This window comes from Vulpes vulpes, chromosome 7 (genome assembly GCF_048418805.1).
Source record: "Vulpes vulpes isolate BD-2025 chromosome 7, VulVul3, whole genome shotgun sequence".
Taxonomy (NCBI): domain Eukaryota; kingdom Metazoa; phylum Chordata; class Mammalia; order Carnivora; family Canidae; genus Vulpes; species Vulpes vulpes.
The window spans coordinates 23859570-23880976 of NC_132786.1; the positions used below are offsets into that span (position 1 = coordinate 23859570).

Here is a 21407-nt window from a genome sequence, read left to right on the forward strand (position 1 = left end):
TCATTGTGGTAAAAAAACATATAAAGTTTATCATTTTGACCATTTTAAAGTGTACAGCTGTATAGCATTAAGTATATTCATTCACATTGTTCTGCTATTACCATCACCATCCACCTGCAGAACATTGTCACATTCTCCAACTGAAGTTCTGCACCCATTAATGAGTTCCCATTCCTTCCTCCTCCTGGCCCCATTCCCTACCACCTACCATCCTATTTTCTGTCTTTATGAATTGGCCATTTTAGGTACCTCATATAAGTGGCATCACAGTATTTATCTTATCATGTCAGCCTTATTTCATTCAGCATAATGCTTTCAAAGTTCATTCATGTTGCAGCACATGTCAGAATTTCACTTTTTCAGGAAAGACTATCCACTGGAAGAAAGACAGTCTCTTCAATAAATGGTGCTGGGAAAATTGGACTTCCACATGCAGAAGAATGAAACTAGACCACTCTCTTACACCAGACTCAAAGATAAACTCAAAATGGATGAAAGATCTCAATGTGAGACAAGATTCCATCAAAATCCTAGAGGAGAACACAGGCAACACCCTTTTTGAACTTGGCCACACCAACTTCTTGCAAGATACATCCATGAAGGCAAGGGAAATAAAAGCAAAAATGAACTATTGGGATTTCGTCAAGATAAAAAGCTTCTACACAGCAAAAGAAACAGTCAACAAAACTAAGACAACCTACAGAATGGGAGAAGATATTTGCAAATGACCTATCAGATAAGGGGCTAGTTTCCAAGATCTACAAAGAACTTATTAAACTCAACAGCAAAGAAACAAACAATCCAATCATGAAATGGGCAAAAGACATGAACAGAAATCTCACAGAGGAAGACACAGACATGGCCAACAAGCATATGAGAAAATGCTCCGCATCACTGGCCATCAGGGAAATACAAATCAAAACCAAAATGAGATACCACCTCACACCAGTGAGAATGGGGGAAATTAACAAGGCAGGAAACAACAAATGGTGGAGAGGATGTGGAGAAAGGGGAACCCTCTTGCACTGTTGGTGGGAATGTGAACTGGTGCCGCCACTCTGGAACTGTGTGGAGGTTCCTCAAAGAGTTAAAAATAGAACTGTCCTATGACCCAGCAATTGCACTGTTGGGGATTTACCCCGAAGATACAGATGCAGTGAAACGCCGGAAAACCTGCACCTTGATGTTTATAGCAGCAATGTCCACAATAGCCAAACTGTGGAAGGAGCCTCGGTGTCCATCGAAAGATGAATGGATAAAGAAGATGCAGTATATGTATACAATGGAATATTACTCAGCCATTAGAAACGACAAATACCCACCATTTGCTTCGATGTGGATGCAACTGGAGGGTATTATGCTGAGTGAAATAAGTCAATTGGAGAAGAACAAACACTATATGGTCTCATTCATTTGGGGAATATAAAAATTAGTGAAAGGGAATAAAGGGAAAGGAGTGAAAATATCAGTGAGGGTGATAAAACATAAGAGACACCTAACTCTGGGGAATGAACAAGGGGTAGTGGAAAGGGAGGTGGGCAGGGGATTGGGGTGACTGGGTGATGGACACTGAGGGGGGCACTTGGTGGGATGAGCACTGGGTGTTATGCTATATGTTGGCAAATTGAACTCCAATAAAAATTTTTTTAAAAAGAACTTTGCTTTTTAAGGTGAAATATTATTCCATTGTAGATGCATACTACATTTATCTATTTCCCCATTGATGGATACTTGGGTTGTTTCCACTTCTGGCATCATAACTAATGCTTCCAGGAAAATGAGCATATAAATATCTGTGATGGAAAGAGAGGAAGATGGCAGTGGAGGAGGAGGATCCTAGGCTTATTGGTTACCAGAGGAGAGGTAGGTGGGTGGACGGATGAAATAGGTGATGGGGATTAAGTACAATTGTTGTGATGAGTGCCAGGTGGTATATCAAAGTGTTTCACTATATTGTATACCTGAAACTAACATTACACTGTATGTTAATTAGTAGGAATTTGAATAAAACTTTTATAAATGAATAAATATATATCTGTGGAGTTCATGCTTTCAATTATTTTGTATATGTATCCAGAAGTGGAATTGCTGGATCATATATAGTAATTCTATTCTTTTGAGCAACCACCATATTGTTTTCCCTACCATCTGCACAATCTTACATTCCCACCAATAGTGTACAAGAGTCCCAACTTCTTTACTTTTTTTAAGATTTTTTAAAATTTACTTATTCATGAGAGACACAGAGAGAGCAGAGAGAGAGGCAGAAACAGGAGAAGCAGACTCCATACAAGGAGCCCAATATGGGACTCGATCCTGGGACTCCAGGATCACACCCTGATCCTCAACCTTAACCACTGAGCTACCCAGGCGTCCCAAGAGTCTCAATTTCTCTACATCCACACCAATACTTGTTATTGTTTTGGGGTTTTTTGCAGTTGTTGTTAGCAGCCATCCTAATGGATGGAAAGAAGTATCTCACTGTGGTTTCGATTTGCATTTCCCCAAAAACTAGTAGCGCTGTTGAGGTCTTTCATGTGCTTATTGGCCATGTATAGGTTTTCTTTGGAGACATGTCTATTCCAGTCCTCTGCTCCTTTATTATTTGATAGAACCAGTCCCATCACTATGTTCTTCAAAACTGCCAAAATTGCTTTGGCCATTCTTGGTTCTCTATACTTCCAATAAGTAATTTTACTATCTGCTTATGACAATCTATAGGAATTTTTCTTAGAATTGCAACAATTCTAAAAAATCATTTGAAAACTGTTATTTTTAAAACAGTTATTTTGAAAGTCACAAACACAAAATAACCTATCCATTTATTTAAGTCTCCTTTAGTATCTTTCAATGAAATTTTTTATTTCCATATATTTCCGTGTATTACTTCCATAAAGATTTGTCTGATTTACTTCAACATACCTTGGGATATCTTGCTATTATAAAAATATTTTTAATTAGATTTTCTCTTTGTTGCTTATTGATTTTCTATATTAATTTTCTATTTTAATCTATATTAATTTTTCTATATTAATCCTACATCCAGGTTTCTTGCTAAATTTTCTGATTTGAATTAATAATTTGTCTTTAAATTCTATGGGATTTTTCTTTTTTTTCTTTTTAAAGATTTTATTTATTTATTCATCAGAGACACAGAGAGAGAGGCAGAAACAAAAGCAGAGGGAGAAGCAAGCTCCATGCAGGGAGCCTGTTGTGGGACTTGATCCCAGAACCCCGGGATCACCCCCTGAGCCAAAGGCAGACACTCAACCACTGAGCCACCCAGGCATCCCTCTATGGGATTTTTCAATAGACAGTATCATCCGTTAATAATGATTATTTTGTTCCTTTCAATTTTTTCTTTTGTCTAACTATACTACTAGTAATTCTATTACAGTGTTATTATTAGAAATAAAGGATCTAAAATGGTATCCCATGTCTAAAGTAAATACTTTTAACATTTTACCATTAAGTACAATGTCATTACAGACTGAGAGTAGATATCCATTATTAGGTTAAGAAAGTTCCCTCAAGTTCTTAGTTTGCTTTTTAATCATGAATGTGCTTTGTGTCTATTTAGAGGTGCCCACTTAATTTTTTTCTCATGTACTTCCCTAACATGAATTATAGCCATAGATTTCCTAATGTGAAACCAATCTTGCATACCTAAAACAAAATTTTCTTTGATGATGATTTTTTGTATATATGACTGGATTAATATTTTCTGATCCACAAGTATTCACAAATAAGAATGGCCTATGAATGCTATTTTCTCATACTATCCTTGTCTGCTTTCAGTGTCGAGATTATACTAGTCCCATAAAACTGTGAGTGTTCCGTCTTCAAATCTCCAAACAAATTTGAATGAAACTGAAGTTTTCTATTCTTTGAAGTCTGGCAAATGTATCCTGCACATTGTCTGGACTTGATTTTTTTTACATCCGAATGACTACAGAACTTTCTTATTGCTGGTAATATTGAGAATAAGACACCCTTAACTCCCTCTGCCAAAAAATGCTAAAATGCTTGATCAAATATTTTTAATTCTCCCTGAAATCTTCTCTTTGTCTATTTATCCTGAACAATACATTGAGTTTGGTACCTCTCACAGTGTTGGCTTTCCCCAGTGTCAGGTCATTTTCTGCATCCCTACTCATCTTTACATTTAAGAGTTTCTGTCTTGCCTGTTCTCTTTATCACCTCCTGACTCTGGTGACTGTAAAACTAGTAACTAGATCTGGAAAGTAGATCTGGATAGGGAGGATCTACTTATGAATGACACGTCTTAGTAGTTTGTAGCTTGGTGGACACTTGTATTTACTGGACTCTCTACCACCAGAACCTCCATTTTCTATGTCAGCCCACAGTAAGTATTACTCTTGCTTACTAACTGCAGCTCCCCTCTGAGTACTCTGATCCTTTTTGTTCCTCACATCCTTTACCAGCACAGGCAGATGGTTTTAATTTTTGTTAGAACCAGGTCAAAGAAGAATGTGAAATACACAGATATACTTAGATAACTGGAAATGCTAAAATCAATTTGCTAATAGATGCAAACTGGATAGTATCCTATGAGACAACAAAATAAAATGTTTGGGCTCTCTTTTGTATAGAGAAGAAATCAATTCTATTAGACAAAATCATCTTCATTGCTCTCACTTTCCTACAAGTTAACTCTAACCCTAAAGAGATGCAAAATAGCCAAGTCAACAGAAAATTGGCCAAAGGTACAGTACACACCCCTACAAAATCGGATGACCACCAATGTCCACTACACAATGCCTAGGACTCCACTGACAGAACACCCAGGATCTCCTCTGCCCATTTCCAAGTCTTAAACAACTCTCTCTGGTACCAGAAAATTATATATACACAAAATAAATTATTAAAGTAAAAAAGATATAAATATATGTACACACTAATTATAATTACACAATAATCTAAATACAAATATTGAAGTAACTTGGAATCATATAAAATATAATATCAGGGCAGCCCCGGTGGCACAGCGGTTTAGCGCCGCCTGCAACCCAGGGCATGATCCTGGAGACCCAGGATCGAGTCCCGCATCGGGCTCCCTGTGTGGTGCCTGCTTCTCCCTCTGCCTGTGTCTCTGCCTCTCTCTCTCTAGCTGTGTCTCTATGAATAAATAAATAAAATCTTTAAAAAATATAAAAAAATAAAAAATATATAAAAATATATAAAAATATAATATCAGGTTAATTGGCTTTCTATCAAATTGTTTACATTTAAATTAAAATATTAAGAAAAAACAACAGAAGTCAAGATACACAGGACAATCAAGCAAAATCATCAGCCTCATAAGTATGCTTCAGGCAAGCCTAGTTATGACAAAGGAAAAGTAAACATTAAGGATTGTACAATACAGACACATTCAGCAAGGATTTGTACATTTGTAGAAATCATCTTGGAATCTCAAGGATTTCTGAACATTAGATTGGAAAAGATCTTCTCTCAACAGGAAGGCCATAAGAGGCCAAAACAGCTTACAAAGGTAAAGAGGAGAGGCCAAAAGAAAAGACTGGGCCCCAATATTTGCTGACAAAATCAGAGCCAATTCAAGCAGAGACCATAAAACCTCCCAATCTGGAAAAAGACCAAAGGATGTCTCCAAATTAACAATTAGTAAATCAATACTGTATTCCAGATAAAGGACCAGCAAAACTAACAAGTAGAGAGAAAAGAGGAATCAGGGAGATTGGTTCAACATGGTGGATTATCACAGAAGACAGGAAAAATATATAATAATCAATTAATCATTTAATCTGTACCATCCATCAAGCTGCAACAGTACCAAGCATATAACAAATGTCCAAGAGGAATTAACTGAATGAATTATGCTAGAAGACAGAGTGCCAGCAGTAGTCTAACAATGCTAAAAAATCCCTAATGATAGAAAGTAGATGAGATCAAATCTATGGAGAAATTACAGACAAAAAAGGGGGGGGGGGATAGAAAAAGATTCTAAGAGCTATAAGCTTCTAGTCAAAAAGTCCAAAAATTATAGATAATATAGAAAACATCAGAATATAATAAAATATTTAAAAATAATAGATAAGAGTAATATTCTTATATAAATTGCCTTAGAACAAATGAATAATACAGAAAATAATTTAGATTCATTTTAATCACCTCATAAAATTAACTATATAGATTAAAATACTAGATCTTTGTAAAAACTCACAGAAAAGAGTCGTTAAAATAAAAAAGACTACATTATTCATTCTTGGCTTTGAGGGATGATAACACTTAAAGAACTAAACCAGTATCAAATTACTAAGAGTGTAAGTTTAAAATGTACAAAAGTGAAGGGCCTGGGTGGCTCAGGCAGTTAAGCATTTGCTTTCAGATCAGCTCATGATCCCAGGGTCCTGGAATGGAGCCCCAGGTCAGGGCTCCTGTTCAGTGGGGAGCCTGATTCTCCCTCTTCCTCTGCCTACCCGCCCCCCATTCATGCTCTTTCTCCCTCAAAAAAAATCTTTTAAAAAATAAAATAAATAAAATAAAATGTACAAAAGCTAGGATAAAATTAAACCATGTTTTATTTAGGCTTGCTTATGTAACATTTATTGTTAAGTCCTGAGTTTTCTCACACAATTAATTTAAAGGCAATTAAACAGCACATGTCATAGTTAAATAAGACCAGGTCAAAAATGTATATGGATTATGGATCTTAAATTATATTAAATCACTTTCTAAAACCTACTTTAATTATATATTTATATTAACCATTTTTAACTCGAATTTACTTAAAAGTATTATACATTAGGTTAAAATGACAAAATGATACGTAATGCTTTAAAATAACTTTTATGCTAATTCCTTGGCTTGGGGTTTCCCAACAAGTATGAAATAATGAACTCCAACTCCTAGGAGACAAAGGCCTATGGATGAACTCTCAGGGGAGTTTTCTGCCCAAAACTAAGGTTGACAATACAGTCTTCCCCTATTGGTGGGCAAGGCAGGTGTGAGTGTTTTAAATGAGGAGGCCCTTTTGCTGAATGATCTCTCTGGGGGCTTTCGTTCCATCTCCTCATCTCCTGTGGCTATATCCTATGTCACCTTGTAACCAACTCACGTCCTGACCAACACAGCCAAGGCATCACTTACTCACTATTTGGGTTTTATGGTGCCTGCTCAGGTTTGGTCTTTGGATATTTTTTTGCTTTCCTGGAACTTATCTATGCATTTAATAATACAGGGATTTGGTTATATGGCTAAATTTTTGACTTGGCTCTATTTATCAATAATAGATGCTATTTAATTTCCTTTAACCTAACTACGTAAGAAAATTCATGAGTTGACATCAAATATCATATAATCAGACCCAAACAAAGCTTTATGTATAAAATATATAAACCAAAATTTCTCCATGCATTATAACTTACAGTATTTTTTAAACTCTAACATTTCAAACTTCAAAAAAAATTTATTTTTTATAACCTTCATATTTTATTTCTACATATTAAAGTAAGAAAAGACTTCAAGCGGTTATTTGCAAATGTTTATCAATAAATAACATTCTAGGCACAAGTTGTGTATTTTTGATATATAACAAACCAAATTAGATACAATTATTACTCAATTTTCTCTGGTTAGCATTAATTTTGAAGTTCCAGGGCCATCTTAATGTGCAGTATAGAATTTTTAATGAGGCAAATACCTTCAGCACAACCCAGTGAAGATTTACTGGGTGGGTCTACAGAATCATAATTTGTCTCATTATTAGTTGTATGTTCTGTATCTACATTACACTCAAACCCCAGTGCCCCTTAGATTCATGGTATTTAGACACTCATTATAGCATTAAATAACATATGACTAAGAATTTTTTAAAAAGAAAACACATAATGCTCAAAACTACTACTGAGGCTTGTAGGGTGCACCTGAGTGATCAATCAATCAAGTACTAGAACCATAAGCATTCTCCCCTGATCTCCACTAAAACCTGGCAAACTCACCAAATACACACTCACAAGCTCTCAAGATGCTTTCTTTTAAGGAAAAAAATATATGTTTAGTGATTTTTTTTAAAAATAGAAACAGAAAAAAATATTTCTTAAATAAAAAAATAAACAGTATGAGATCTCTTTTTAGAATTGCACTGTAGTAACCCTTCTCTAATCTCTAGAAGGTTTGAGAAATATTTGATTATTAAATATTAACATGGGGGGAAAAAAAAACTCTTCAGAGTCTAGTACTAGCTCTTCCAGGACTATGTCCTGGAAGTTTCCCAAGAAAACTTGGGTTGCAAGACATTATCTATAAGATATGTGCAATAAAACTTGCCTTGGTTCTCAGATATTTAACAGATCAAATGAAATATATGAAAGCAATTTAAAAACAATAAAATACACAAGCACAAACCTTCAATAATATCTGGCTGCAGGGAAAAAGGATGCTAGTATCCTATGTAAGAATTAAATTTGGCATATAAGATATTAGGTTAACAATATTAACACTATTCTCAAAGTTTAACTGTTCATCAATTTCTATCACATTTAAACACTAGCAGCTCTCTTCCCGCCTCTGAGGTGCTCCAACCCAGGAGGTATACTAGTCTTTCTCTGACAGGCCCAGCGGAAAAGAAGGAAGCTGGGAACGGAGCACTACCAGCAAGGAAAGCTGGACTGCTGAACATGTGGCCCTTGAAGGGTGTAGCCAGGAAAAGGAAGATGCTCCCACCCTGGCAGGTGGTCAACATCCTGCCAGGCAGGCTGCAGTCAGGCTAAGCTCCAACATAGCGAAAGACCTGGCACTACCAGTCTCACCCAACAGGCAAACACGGTGGTGGCTATGGGGCTTATTCCTGAAGCTGGCTAAAGAACCAGGACAAGGGTGGGGGAGATATGATTTTCTAAACCAAGCTAAGGATGGTAAGGATTCTGTAAAGACTCACTTCATTTGTGAAGACCCTCATTATAATTTAACTTGGGGGCTCTGGACTAAAAGCCTAAGCTATACCAAAATAAGGCAAATTCTAATTTCTTCTTTTGTGTTGAGGTTCTAAAATGGTTCTAAAAATAACATACCCTGAAAGATAACCATGCAAGAACTCATAATCAGTCCCCTTCAGAAAGGGAAGCACTGATGCATTTTTAGATCCTTCCTCTAACAAATCAATGAGACCTAAGACCTACTCAGCTTTTATACTTCATTTTTCCTTACAAAAGCTCTGTCTGCAGTAGGCTAAGTATACACATTGGGGAATATCATGGTAAATAAGAGAAAAAGACACACCTACAAATAATCACAATATAATTATAATCCCTATCGTAGGGGGAGGAAGCAAGTCACTACAAAGGAGGCCCACTGAAAAGACTTAAGGAGCACCAGGAGGTAGACAGATCCCAACTGGAAGTGAGAAGTGGTATTCCCAAGCAGAATACCACATGAAGACAGGAGGTGGTGAAAGCACCTGGAATGTGCTGGGCAAGGTGAGGAGCTCAGTGGAATATAGCTTGGAGAATGGGGGAGCCTCCTGAAAAGCGTGGCCTAAAAGACAAAGAAGCCAAATTTCCAGAGTTGTAGATTTAATATTACAGATTTTAGACTTCATTTTGTTGACAGTTAAAAGCTATCAAAATATTTCGTGGAAGTGAATTACAAAATATCACTATGAAAACAATGCTGGAAGGCAAAGTGAAGATTACTTTGTATAGGAAGGAAACTGGAAGCAGAAAAAATAGTAGGGCAATGGTTTAAGTAATCCAGGTAAAAAATGATGAAGCCTCAAGTTAATGGAAAAAGAGAAGAGGAACATTCAGAACACTTAAAAGTTATTCATAATAGTAAATCAGGTATCTTTAAGTTATCTAACACACTAAGTTCTTATTACAAGATAAGGTACCTCATTACACCTCTTCTAAAAAAAAATCAGAATGTAATTTGACTCTGGGCATTTAAGAAGAAAACAAAAATCATCAAGAGGTCAGATAATTCTTTCTGATAACTCAAAAAGCTTTAAAAGTATTAAGCCCCTTCCAAGTCTTTTAAAAATCAACTGCTTATAATAAAAATACTCATTAATTAATGTGTAAAGAGAAACATTAAATATCAAGTAATCCCAACCAAAATACAAAAGTATACAAGTATTTCAATCTAGCATCCTAAACAACTTCAAATTTCATCTTTGTATTCTAAAAAAGATAACAGGAAATGTTTTCTATAAACTGGTCATTTCAGTACATTTAATTCTAACTTTTTCTTCTGTTAATAGAGCCTTATTTTTTTCAGTTTTTGCCCGATCTTATTCTCAATCTCTAAAAGAGCATACATTTATATATATACTTCTGACAATTCAGTGCTTTAAAATTCAATCATTCTAGAACAGTAAGAACTTGTCTTTTTGGATGAGAACTTACTTTGCTTACCAGAAAGTGCAAACCAATAAAGTTTTAAGTAATATAACCGCTTTTAAAGAAAAGTAGATAGATCACAACCTAAAATATTCCCTAATGTCAAAACTATCAAACAATCTAATTGCCTTTGATTTATCTGACTGTGCAACTTTTATTTCTGGTACAAACAGGCCAAATAAATGGGTTGCTAAAGTAATATACCAAGTTTCAGCTATATACTGGCAAATATTTAATAAAGATCAGAAGATTAACATTGTGACATTCTGAATAAATTATTTTATAGACAAATAAATATAATTTTAAATGACAAGCAGAAGATTTTAATAGTCCCAACTCCAGCCATCCTGTGGACCTGTGTGTATGTGCCATATGAGCCATAACTATAAGCAGCTCCCTAGTCACATGAAATCAGACATTAAATTAACTTTCAAATAAAGTTCATTCCAACCAAGGGTAGAGAGTTTTCAAGTCTCCCCCCAAAAAAGAGTTTTGGAAAAGAGACTCTAATTGACAATGATTATTTCCATAAAATCGTTTCATGAATATTGAAGTAGTAGAGGCCAGTTTAATTAAGAATATAATTACTTTAAAATCTGAACCTGATTATTTTTTATTTCCTCCATACAAAAACTTTTCCTCTTTTAACAAAGAACCCTGAATTATATGACTTTAGTTAATAATTTAATCATCATATAAAATAAAGTTTGAAGTTTAGTTACCTATTAAACATACTATTTTTTTACAACTTCTACTGTTACAAGATAGAGCCGTTTCTGTTTCAAAGAGTAAATAAAGCTATCCCAATACCATTATAATTTCTTGTATGTAGCTTTGCTATCATACATAAAAAATAATCCTACACAAATTTTCCTGATGTTTCATTTCAACTTCCACACAGCTAATACATTTAAGCACCTACTAGAATGGCTGCTCCTACTGTGTCTCATACAGTAGGTGAGGCAAACAAGGCCCAAAGCAACCCCAGAGGAAGTACCGCAGCCCATTTTACAGACATAGCCAGAAACATGCCTGGAGTCCCATGTCAGGAAGGGGAAGAGTCAGGACTTAAGTCAGGTATTCTAAATATCAAAGCTCACAATTTGTATATTATTATGCAAATAAAGAGAAAATCTAGCGTTAGAGCAGAAATTTCTCATTTTTTGATAGATGGACAGAAAGACGGAAGTGCTATATAACAGTCCAATTCAACATATCACATCATCATGAAGTATACATGAACAAGTGATACCTTTTAAACACGGCTATTAAACAATAACAGTTACTGCTACTGAAATTATAATTTAGTTCCCTCCAATACGCAAACTGTACTGAGAACAGTGACCAAATTAGGACCACTTCAAAAACTAAATAATTTTTAATTCAAAATCTTTATAAATTCAAATAATTTGACATAAAATAAATGTATTTTTTCTTCAAATGCGTTAATACATCTTTGAGATCTCATATGCCAAACTTCAATAAATCACTACAACCACGCCTTTTACAGTAGATTAACAATTCCAAAAGGAACCCTGAGCATAACAAAGCTACCAGAATCAAATGTTTTAAAAATAACCATTCTTATCCATATTGTTTCTCTGTAAAACAACGAGTGCCCTCAAGTGGGGGAGGGCAGAGGAATTCTATTAATAAATTACTGAATGATTTTCTTGAAGGTGTTGGGAAAATCAAATTAACACATAACAATAGTTAGTGAGATATGACTCCATTTCTGTAATAAACCCCAAGATCAAAACGCACCCAAGGTAAATTTCCTTGCAAGGTTCCCAGCAGGAGTCTTCCTTTTTGTATGTGATTTCCTCTCACCCACAAAAACCAGGCCAAATACGCGCATGTGCCGCTAACACTAAGCAGCACTTCCTTATTCACTCATGTCCAACAATTTATGGATGATCAGTGGCAAAAACGAGCAAAAATAATGAAAGAATGCAATGAAAGCTCCCTGAGACCAAGCTGGACTTCCTACTCATTTCTGTGTCTCTCTCAGATGGAGGCCTGATACAAATTAGCCACTGGGGGGAAAAAGTCATCTGGTCATAAAATACAGTACAAGGTCACTTTTATGTAAGTTTGCCAAAAGGGACATAAACCAGGACAATTTCACACTGTGACACAGGATAGAAACATATTAAAGCAATCTCTGTTCCTCCTCCATTGTGCTGTCACAGTGCTCAGCTTTATAGGCCTTCCCAGCACCAGCACCGGGCTCTTCGCTTCCACCTGGTCAGTCTAATTAATTAAGAAAGGAAGTTACCTCAAATTCTGTACTTTTTGCTTTTATTATCAAGCACTTCGTTTGAAGTTATAGGAGTTAACCTCTTAATCCTACAGACTGTGTGCTATGTTCTGGACATTTGGGGATGTCTGGATAGCTTGGATAATTGGTCAGGATGTTGCTGTCGTTTATATTAAATTTTATGCCAAGACTTCAAATCAAAGATAGGCATTAAGGTGAGTCACAATATAAAATTACTCCCAGAAACATCTTTGGTTTGTAAATTAATCTGTCACTGATTATATTTTTTTCACTTTCATTAAATTGTTGAATTTTTGCCTTATAACATCTAAACTCAAAGTAAGATGTTAAAATATAATATGAAACAAATATATTCCTAACTCCTATCTAAACCCTGGCCAGCAGTTAGACCTTCAGAATTCACAATGCAATCGGCTAACATCTTCTGACATCATCCCACATAATCTAGAGGTCTCTCTTGAGGCAGAATGGTAAGAAAAAACCACTCAACTGATCTGAGGTGTGACAGGATCAACAGTGCCTTTGGCCCCAATATCCTCATACTCTGGTATTGATTGAGTGACCATGATAAAAACTGGAGAAAGCATCTCCATCACAAAATACAAAACCCAGCAGACGCAACCTTTTTTATCAGAATTGAAGCAAACATTTAGATGCAAGCATGGGATCTGGTTCAAACACACATGAATATACACAATGCTTGATACAATACATACAGGTGATTGAGAAATAAGAAAAATTTGATAAACATTTAAGTGCTAATAAGTAAGAGTTCCAAGATAAAAGTTACCTTCTTACTAAAAAAAAATTTTGTTTTATCAAAACCATTTACATTCTCCTACCCTTGAGTATATAAAGAATGGGAATAGTGAGGAGATGTTCCTAATAAAATAGAAACATGCACGATGGTAAGGAGAGAGAAGAAAGGCTTATTTAAGGCCCTTAAAAGGGCATGGTCAACCCCCCAGGCCTAAAATGTCCTGTTTGAATTAACATAGTGGTTTAATTAAAAACTAAGTAGAGAATTCTGCTTAATTTGATTTTCAATTCAAGCTCTGCATCCGCCCATGGCTAGTGGCCAATTTCCGCGTCTCGGCACAATATGCAAGGGGCTGTTTTAAAATCGATTGCCCAGGGGAATCAATGGGAGTATGGTGGAGCCATATGCCACTTAGGGACTCCACCAGACTTAGACATAGTAAAACAGCACCAGGAGGGTGGCCAAAGGAATAAAAAAGAAATTTAACTTAACCATATTTCAAGTTTGTCATTACTCAAATCATTGTGCTGAATCTACCAATTAGAAGGGTTTTCTAAGCCCTCTTCAATATCCCTTCAGAACTAGATGTGTCTAATGTAACCAATGAGCAAAGAGCTTTAAAGGATATACACAAAGGAAATCCTTGCTAGCCAGTTGTTTTAAGCATGTCAGTTTTAAGCATGTCAATGACTGTCTGTGATACATTTGCCTCAATGAGGCAGCAGTTAAAGTCTGGGATACAGTCTACAACACTGTGTACAGTACTGTAGATCTTAACAAATGTTATGCAAAACCTGCCCAAGTCAACTCCTAAGATCTTATATTAGAGAAAGGCCTAACAATGAAAGGCTTAAACGTATACTTTACTCATTTAAGACTTAACCATGCACAATACTAATAACCCTTAGAACTTTCATGTAATTGATTTTAAAACTGAAAAATTGAGTATTTAAAATACATCACAATTACCTTAATTTTAAAGCTTTCTAAACAATTCTATGGGGCACTTGGGTGGCTCAATGGTTGAGCATCAGCCTTCGGCTCAGGTCATGATCCCGGGGTCCTGGGATCAAGTCCCGCATCAGGCTCCCCACAGGGAGCTGGCTTCTCCCTCAGCCTATGTCGCTGCCTCTGTGTCTCTCATGAATAAATAAATAAAATCTTTTTTAAAAAATAAAAAAATAAACAATTCTAATAGGGTCTAGAATGCACCTTATCTTCAAGCAGGTTTGATTTTGCTTTAATCCATACCATTTCAAAATGGGAAAAGTAATTTGAAACCTTAAAATTGCTGAAGATAATATGTGAATAATTAAGAACTGACTGTGCCGTGTTCAGTTGCTTTCTGACAATCCCATAGAACATTTATTAGTGAAATGCATTAAGCTCTAGAATTATGGTACTAATAGTTAACATCTCCTGGGCCATGTATTTTACAAAAATAATCTCTCATTTAATCCTTTAAATAATACAGTAAGGTAACGATCATTACTATACCATTTTACAGAAAAAGAACCTGAGGTCCAGATGAAAAAACTAGCCTAGCCCATGAGACTCTAAGGCAAATTTTCTCACCCTAGCACCCTCATTGACCATCTCTCTGCCACAGGCCCCTTCTCAGTGCACAAAGAGCAGAATCATTCTGCCTCTTCTGTCTCCAGGCTACAGCCCCATCTCCCTTGCCTCCTCTAAATAGCTTTAAAGACCAAGTTCTTACATTTGGTTCCTACAACTCCCAATCATTGTCCAACCACACAAGTCAGACAAATGGCAATCAACCATCTTGAGCTCTGTCTCCTTGCCCTCCTAGAAATTTCCATCCTTTACTGAGTTTGGAAATCACCTGGACTGGCTATATCCATTGTACCCTACAGTCCTCCAACACATCAGTCCCTCTGAGATCACGGAATGGAGCTGGTGATCTTGAGGGATTCTGAGGAGACTAACATAGTCAAAGATGTGCTTAGAAAAGAATATTCTTTTAAATGTGTATAAAGAAGTCAATCGGAGAAGGACAAACATTATATGGTCTCATTCATTTGGGGAATATAAAAAATAGTGAAAGGGAATAAAGGGGAAAGGAGAAAAAATGAGTGGGAAACATCAGAAAGGGAGACAGAACATCAAAGACTCTTAACTCTGGGAAACGAACTAGGGGTGGTGGAAAGGGAGGTGGGTGGGGGGTGGTGGTGACTGGGTGGCGGGCACTGAGGTGGGCACTTGACGGGATGAGCACTGGATGTTATTCTGTATGTTAACAAATTGAACACCAATAAAAATAAATTTATTAAAAAATAATAATAAAATAAATGTGTATAAAGAGACTAGAAGTAAAAAACTAAGAAAAAAGACTACTATACAGGTGTAGGTGTGACATGTCTTCAGTTACCTTCTTGTGTCCTTCCTCAAGCTGCTTCTCCCCTTGGACTTTAGTCTACAAGGGGGAACAAGAGAACAGTGACAGGTCACTGGGGTTTCTGTCTGTTTGTTTTTATTCTAGAGATAGTTGGTAATTCTGCTCCAGTTACGTGTAGCCAATTCCCTCTTCTAGTTGGTTCATAACAACGGAAGAAAACAATTTGGAGACAAGTCTACAACACACACTGTTTTTTAAAATAACCTGTTTAACTAATAAACTAATAATAACTAATAACTAGAATTTTATAAATTACAAAAAGTATAAATTAGATGGCGACACGTATACTACCAAATATGAAAATACACTTAACCCTGAGCTTTATCAATTGTTTTTGTACTTGGTAAGATTACACATGAGATTGAGATAGGATGAAAAAACAATATGCATATTTAAAGCAAACATCAACACAGCAATGTTAGTGACATATGTTGCCATACTGTTTAACAGGACTACGTGTATGATTGATTCAGTATGCTGATATCTCTACAAAACACAGTGTTTCACATATGTTTAAACTCTGACATGTATATTTATCTCTATACTTAAATAAATCAGTATACATAAAAATCTTTTTCGAAAATCCTTTGTCAACTCCCTGTTATATATTACACAAAATCCAAACTAACTTGCAGAGCATTTGAGGCCTCCAGGATGTGACCCCAACAAGCTTTCATGTACCCTGATCCCTCAACTAATTCTCTATTCTATAGCTATGTGTCAGCCATTCCCTCAATCCAGTCAGAATCTATACCTTTGCTCAAGCTTGGAATTCCACACTCCAGCAAAAGCCTGCTCATCCTTCAAGTCTCAGCTCAAGTGCAGGCAGACTCCTCCTACAAAGCCCTCTCCAATCTCCTGGGCGAATCAAGACCTCCACTCCTTTCAGTGTCTCCCATCACAGGTGGCTGTATAAAAAGTTCATCATACTGTGTCCTATTCGACTGCATCTCTTCTTTCTTCCTCTGTCTATCCCTTGAAGGCAGGAGTCCTGACTTTTCAATTTTGTCCCCAGCAAGGTCCTATAGTAGAATACTTAGTTCCTAATAAGTACTTAGTAAAACTCTGTTAAATGAATATCCATCAAAAGCTTTGGCTCTAAAATTATACAAAAAATCGCTTTCTCAAGTGTCTCCAATGCTCTCACTTCTTGATGTTCATTCTTTCTAGCCCTCTTTAACATACTATTTTACGTTCCATTGTTCTAGAAACTGTCTTCCAGAAGATCACACTCCTTTTGTTCCCTTGCCTTCTGACAGGGCCTGCTCAGCAGTCTCCTTTGCTTCTTTCCTCTGCCAGGAGGCCATAGAGTCCTCCTTCCTGCTCCAGCCCCATTTGTCCTTGGCCACTTCATCCACTTGGTCAGCCTCAATAAACTCTCCACAGTGCTGACATGTGAAGAACACAACCACTTTGGGAACGCTAAAAGTGACCCTGGGTTTTAGTACCAGTTCTGGAATTGTATATATGTGGTCCATAGACAACTTAATAACATTTAATATATCTGGACCTCAGTTTTCTCCTTATAAAAGGAAGGTTTGTGCTGAATCCCTTTCAGCAAAACTCCTATAATTTTTCAAGAATTCATAAACACTCAAAAGAGGTTTCTAAACTGAAACTACACAATTCTTTCACACTATACAGATGACCTAAATAATTTAAATACATCATGATAAAAAAAAAAAACAATTCCAATACATCAAAGCCAGTTTTCTCAATGTCAGATTTGTCTGCCAAACACAATGATCCATTCTGATCTCAGTACATTTACTATATGTGAAATCAACTCTGAATTTTCAAGTTCAAACTATTCAAGTATGGAATAGTATCTAGAAAGTAAAAAGGTGCATCCACTAAAACAACACTTTATCACCTCTCAGTGACTCTTTCCTGGCATCCTTCAATGCACAGATCTAAAAAATGCTGTACTTAAGGTTTAAAATTAGAAGACCTGTCAAAATGTGAGACTGAAAAATTTCATTCCTAAGTACCTATAAAAGGTTATATGAAATAAAAAGTAATAAAAATTCACAGTTTACAGCTTCCCTCGCCAAACTTATTGAATTGGCATTACAGTATTATTCATGAATAAGATACAAAGGCATCCTTTCACTTCATATATCACAATACAAATAGAACTAACAACTAAAAAGGTGTAATGAGGGGATCCCTGGATGGCTCAGCAGTTTAGCGCCTCCCTTCGGCCCAGGGCGTGATCCTGGAGTCCCAGGATCATCCCGGGATCAGAGTCCTGCATTGGGCTAACTTCATGGAGCCTGCTTCTCACTCTGCCTGTGTGTCTCTGCCTCTGTGTGTGTGTGTGTGTGTCTCTTATGAATAAATAAATAAAATATTTTTAAAAAATAAAAATAAAAAGATTTAATGTGTCTATAAATAAACTGTAACACCAAGAACACATTTTGCCAAAAAGTATTAACTACTTAAATCTTTGTATAATTTTCCAAATGTTTATAGCAAAGACCTCCACAAGCTAAAAACAAAAATATCATTAAACATCATTCATTTCACTTTAAAATGTTATATTCAAAAACAGATGAAGCTACTGCCACTGATACAATATGGACTGATTGTTTAAGATGCTCTTGCAAAGTCTCCTATTTTGTTCACTTCTAACGTCCCATATTTACTAAGATCAGTAACTCACAGTACCTTGAGAACGTGACTATCTAAAGGAGGACATCTGATTTTATAAATGCCACTCTCCAAAATACTGGATGTAAAATAACTTTTACATCAAGATATGTTTTAAGATTTTGAGAAGTTCATGTCCTGCTTTAAACTAAATGAGAGACCCTAAGAAAGGAAAAACAGCTATTTTATCAGCTTTATTCTCTACAAATATTCCACCAAGTTTGTATGTACTATAAAAACATTCAAAAGCCAGAAGATGATTTCTACACTGTGGACACACAAAATCATTCAATATGCAATTTTATTAATTTTATTTTTTATTAATATTATTAACACGATTAATATTAATAAGATGTTATTACTAATTAAACTTTTTATACTCCAGTCAAGTGGTTGTTCAAGCCTGCTTTTAGTAGCTCAACATGAATGACGTGGACTTTTTTTTGTTTTTGACATGGACTTCTTAATTCAACAAATTTAATTCCAAAATATGATTCACTTACCTTTTTCAGGCCAGCAAAACCTTCAGATTCCAGAAAGAAAAAGGCAAAGGGCATCAACACAAATAAACAAAGGTTGGAAAAGAGAGAAGCAAGATTCCACAAACCTATAAAGAGGTAACAAAAACAGAAGAAAGATCAGAGACAGGCCATGTCAAAAGAAATTACTATACTAAATTATAATATTAGTCAAAGATCTATACTTTTTTTTTAAGATCTAGACTTTTTCATAATAAAAACATAAACTTCAAGAGAGTGACCTAACAAATCACCTAAACTTAGAAATGAGAAAATAATTACACATCCAAATTTCTGTAACTTTGTAAGTTGTACCTATTAGGAAATGCCAATACAGAAACTAGAAATATTTTTCCTCATGTTCTAAAACAAATTCACCAAAGATATGACAAATGCAGAGATCCAAAAACACACTCTTTAGACATATGGCACCTGAATATTTAAATTAGTCACTAGCATTTATTGAGCACTTAATGTCAGATATTCTACTAGACATTTTACATGAATATCATTTGCCTAATAAAAACCTAAAAAAGCCTAATAAAAACACTAAAGATAACAATTAGCATTTATCGAGTCCTTCTGTGCCAAGTACTATTCTGAGTGACTTACCAATGTTATACAAATGCCTCATAGTAATCCCACCACAAGACAGAGGCAGAGGTTGGTTATATAACTTAGGTAAGGTTGCAGAGCCTGCCAGGGGCAGAGTTAATTCCTGGGATTTTTAAAAACCACTATATCATAGAAGATTCAGTAAGCGATTCTAAGTTGGAAAGAAAATGTAAGAGAGGCAGGCAAGTTCATATCACCTTTTCCCTTTCTGGCACATTCTGTACTCTTATAAAATCACAATAAAAAGCTACTAGGATGATAATAAAAATAGATTTAGATAAAGAAGACTTTAAGTTTGTCTTTGGGATTATATTTGGCCAAACATCTTACAACTTTTAGAGGTAAAACATGCAAATTTAAAGACAATTTTCAAAATAATGCTTATAATATTTATAAAATCAAGAGTTAAAGATAAAATCATGTTAAGCATAAATTCAATCTATCATATGCAATTATCATTCAGTGCTTTGGAAAACAGGCAACTGATGTGCTTTCATCGCCCTTATTTAGAAGATGCTGTTCCAAGACAGGAGTTAGAGAAACAAACAAAATACAAAACTCTCTGTCTTCACCATAAATATGGGATGAACAGTCTTATCAGTTTCAGCCATTCTAACAGGTGTACAGTGGCATTTCCTTACTGTCTTAATTTACATTTCCCTGATCAATAAAGAATGACATGAACATTTTCATGAACTTATCTGCCACCCATTTATATTTTCTTTGGTGAAGAGTCTCTTCAAGTCTGTTGCCCAGTGTCATTAGATTGTTTACTTATTGTTGAGTTTGGCAAGTTCTTTATATACTCTGAATACAAGTCCTCTATTAAATATATAATTTGCAGATGTTTTCTCTCCATCTGTAGGTTGTCTTTTCATCCTTTTAATAAGTATCTTTCAAAGAACAAAATTTCTTAATTTTGACAAAGTTCAATTTATCAATTTTTTCTTTTATAGATCATGCTTTAGACATCTTACCCAAGAAATTATGGTCTAGCCCAGTAACACTAAGACTTTCTCCTATGTTTCCTTCTATAAGGATTATATTTTAAGCTTTATATTTACATCTATGACCTCTCTGGGTCACCTTCTGTATATGGTGCCAGGTATGGACTGAAGTTCATATTCTCCCTTTGATTATCCAATTGCTCCAACACCATTTGTAGAAGAGAACACCCTTTTTCCACCAAACTGCCTTTGCACCTTCACTGAAAGTAAATTGACAATATATGTGTAGATATATTCCGGGATCTCTAATCTATCAAGTTGATCTATTTATCTTTAGGCAGATACCATACCATCTTGACTACTATGCCTTAAAACAATCCTCAAGTTGGGTAGTAAGTTTTCCAATTTTGTTCTCTTTCAAAGTTGTTTTGGCTATTCTAAGTCCTTTGAATTCCAATCTGAATTTCAGGTCAGCTTTTCAATTTCTATCCAAAAAAAAAAAGAGGCCTGCTAGGATTTTGAATGAGATTGCACTGAATCAATAGACCAATCTGGGGAGAACTGACATCTTAACATTGTCTTCTAATCCATCAACACAGTGTATCTCTCCATTTATTGTGGCATCCTTTTATTTTTGTCAGCACTGTTTTATGTTTATAGTGTATAGTCTCACACATCCCTAAGCATCCTAAGCATATTTCTAATGCTACTGTATACAAGTGGCATTTTTTTAATCAATGTCCAATTATTTGTTGCTAGTTTAGAGACAGGCAATTGATTTTTGTATATTTATCATGTATCCTGCAACCCTACAAATTCATTTATTGTTTCTAATAGCT

General features: G+C 35.4%; 1 protein-coding gene across 10 annotated transcripts in view; it reads right to left on the reverse strand.

The window, feature by feature from the left end:
- The window catches only part of LMBR1 (limb development membrane protein 1), a 323369-nt gene that overhangs the window by 246722 nt on the left and 55240 nt on the right, over nucleotides 1-21407 (reverse strand). For 9 of the 10 annotated variants that reach the window (XM_072763254.1, XM_072763256.1, XM_072763252.1 and 6 more), the window contains one exon: nucleotides 18992-19095. In XM_072763254.1, the coding sequence (XP_072619355.1) occupies nucleotides 18992-19095 (104 nt within the window). Of the gene's footprint in view, nucleotides 1-15809; nucleotides 15850-18991; nucleotides 19096-21407 lie in introns of those variants that run through there. The other variant, XM_025993735.2, reaches the window with a different exon arrangement.